Source organism: Branchiostoma floridae, chromosome 14 (assembly GCF_000003815.2).
Source record: "Branchiostoma floridae strain S238N-H82 chromosome 14, Bfl_VNyyK, whole genome shotgun sequence".
Classification (NCBI taxonomy): Eukaryota; Metazoa; Chordata; class Leptocardii; order Amphioxiformes; family Branchiostomatidae; genus Branchiostoma; species Branchiostoma floridae.
Genome location: NC_049992.1, coordinates 1928455 through 1930057, shown reverse-complemented (window position 1 = coordinate 1930057; position 1603 = coordinate 1928455). Strand labels below are relative to the sequence as shown.

Sequence of the window (1603 nt, the reverse complement as noted above, 5' to 3'; positions counted from 1 at the left end):
ATAATGATGTTTAAATGGATGCTTTGTAGTTATTTCAAAATTTGTCAGTAATTATATACGAACACATACTTGACCATTATTGATTATAATGGTGTTTATATAAGACAAACTGCATTTAGGAATTAGAGCAAAACTTTATCTCATGTAAAGTAAGGAAAAGGATGTATGAACACGTGATGTCAATGCACTCTTTGATGTGTATCACATCTCTTCTAAGTTAAGCTTCTTTGCTGCAAGCATCATACCAAACTAAAGACCTTCCTCCCACCCCAGGTGATGACAGTGCTGGGTGCCAAGTGGCGTGAGTTCTCCTCCTCTGCTGAGTTTAAGGAGGCCACCAAGGCTGGCCAGGCTGCCCCTCCCCCAGCGCCTGCTGCACCGGCACAGGCACCTGTCCTGCTCGCACCGGACGGCCAGCCCATCAGGAAGAAGGCCAAGACCAAGGTAATATAAAATATATAATTTCAATGTGATTTAATTTTCTGTTAGTAGGTGAAAGGGGGTGAGCGTTTTAAGCAAAGAATGCAGTAGCACAAAAACAATGCTCACTGTGTCATTATTTTACAGTGGGGAAAATAAAACCATACTGACAGCAAACGTGAAGATCAGATTATGTAGTATAATGAAATGTTTCCTTGTACCGATGTTATGCATGTGGACTTGTATATACTCCAGATTTGCCCTTTTACTCTGTTCAGTTTTAAAATATGTTTTGGTAACACCAGTATCATGTCAATTTTAAAGATTTCTGATGTGACTTCTACCAATTTTCACTTATACTGCACGGTTTTGTTACCTTCACAATCAAGAAGAACTGTACCATATTGTTGGTAAAGATTGATTTATTGATGGATTATTAATTGATTGATTACAGGAAGGGAAGGGTGTAGCAGCACAGAAGAGGAAGCAACGACGCAGCCAGAGTCCAGCTCAGGCCAAGAAACCTAAGAAAAAAGTGGTGGCTCCGCTCCGCATCAAGATCGCCAAGAAGGCTCGCAAGACTTCTTCTGTAAGTATTCCTGTCTTACGATAAATAGCTGAAAATTTGTCCATTAACGTTTTTTGTAATTTCCTTGTAATGAGGGTTTGTTCATAGTTGATTGGAGGAAACAAAATGGGGGAAAAATCTGATATTACATCACACATTTTAAGTTCTATAAAATGAATGGAGTATAAGATTTACTTTCGCGGTTGCAGGAAAATGAGTTTTCGCAGTGGTTTTAAGTTCGCGGTAGCATCATTGACTGCAGTCTCATACTGTAAAGGAAAAATGTTCACGGTGAAGTGGTCACCGCGAAAACCGCAAACATAAAACGACCGCGAACATTTTTGCATTTGCAATTACAGTATAGTATGATATTATACTATCTGAACTAAGAGCATTGAAATGTGTGGATACACAAACAAGCATCCTTTATCTCTTTTTGTTTCCCACACTAGTCTGATGAAGATGGAGTGAGTGACAGCGAAGACTTTGACGATGAGAGCCTCCAGAGTAACCAGTCCATCCGTACGGAGAGTTCCACTGGTCGCTCCAGCGCTCGCAAGGCCAAGAAGAAGATCAAGAAGTCTTCCAAGGGCCCGAAGAAAGGGAAAAGAAATT

At 40.4% G+C, this 1603-nt stretch overlaps 1 protein-coding gene across 1 annotated transcript in view; it reads left to right on the top strand.

The window, feature by feature from the left end:
- The window catches only part of LOC118430855 (chromodomain-helicase-DNA-binding protein 4-like), a 38610-nt gene that overhangs the window by 2748 nt on the left and 34259 nt on the right, over positions 1–1603 (top strand). Inside the window, exons 4-6 of the mRNA XM_035841888.1 lie at positions 238–444; positions 875–1009; positions 1441–1597. Of these exons, the coding sequence (XP_035697781.1) occupies positions 238–444; positions 875–1009; positions 1441–1597 (499 nt within the window). The remainder of the gene's footprint in view (positions 1–237; positions 445–874; positions 1010–1440; positions 1598–1603) is intronic.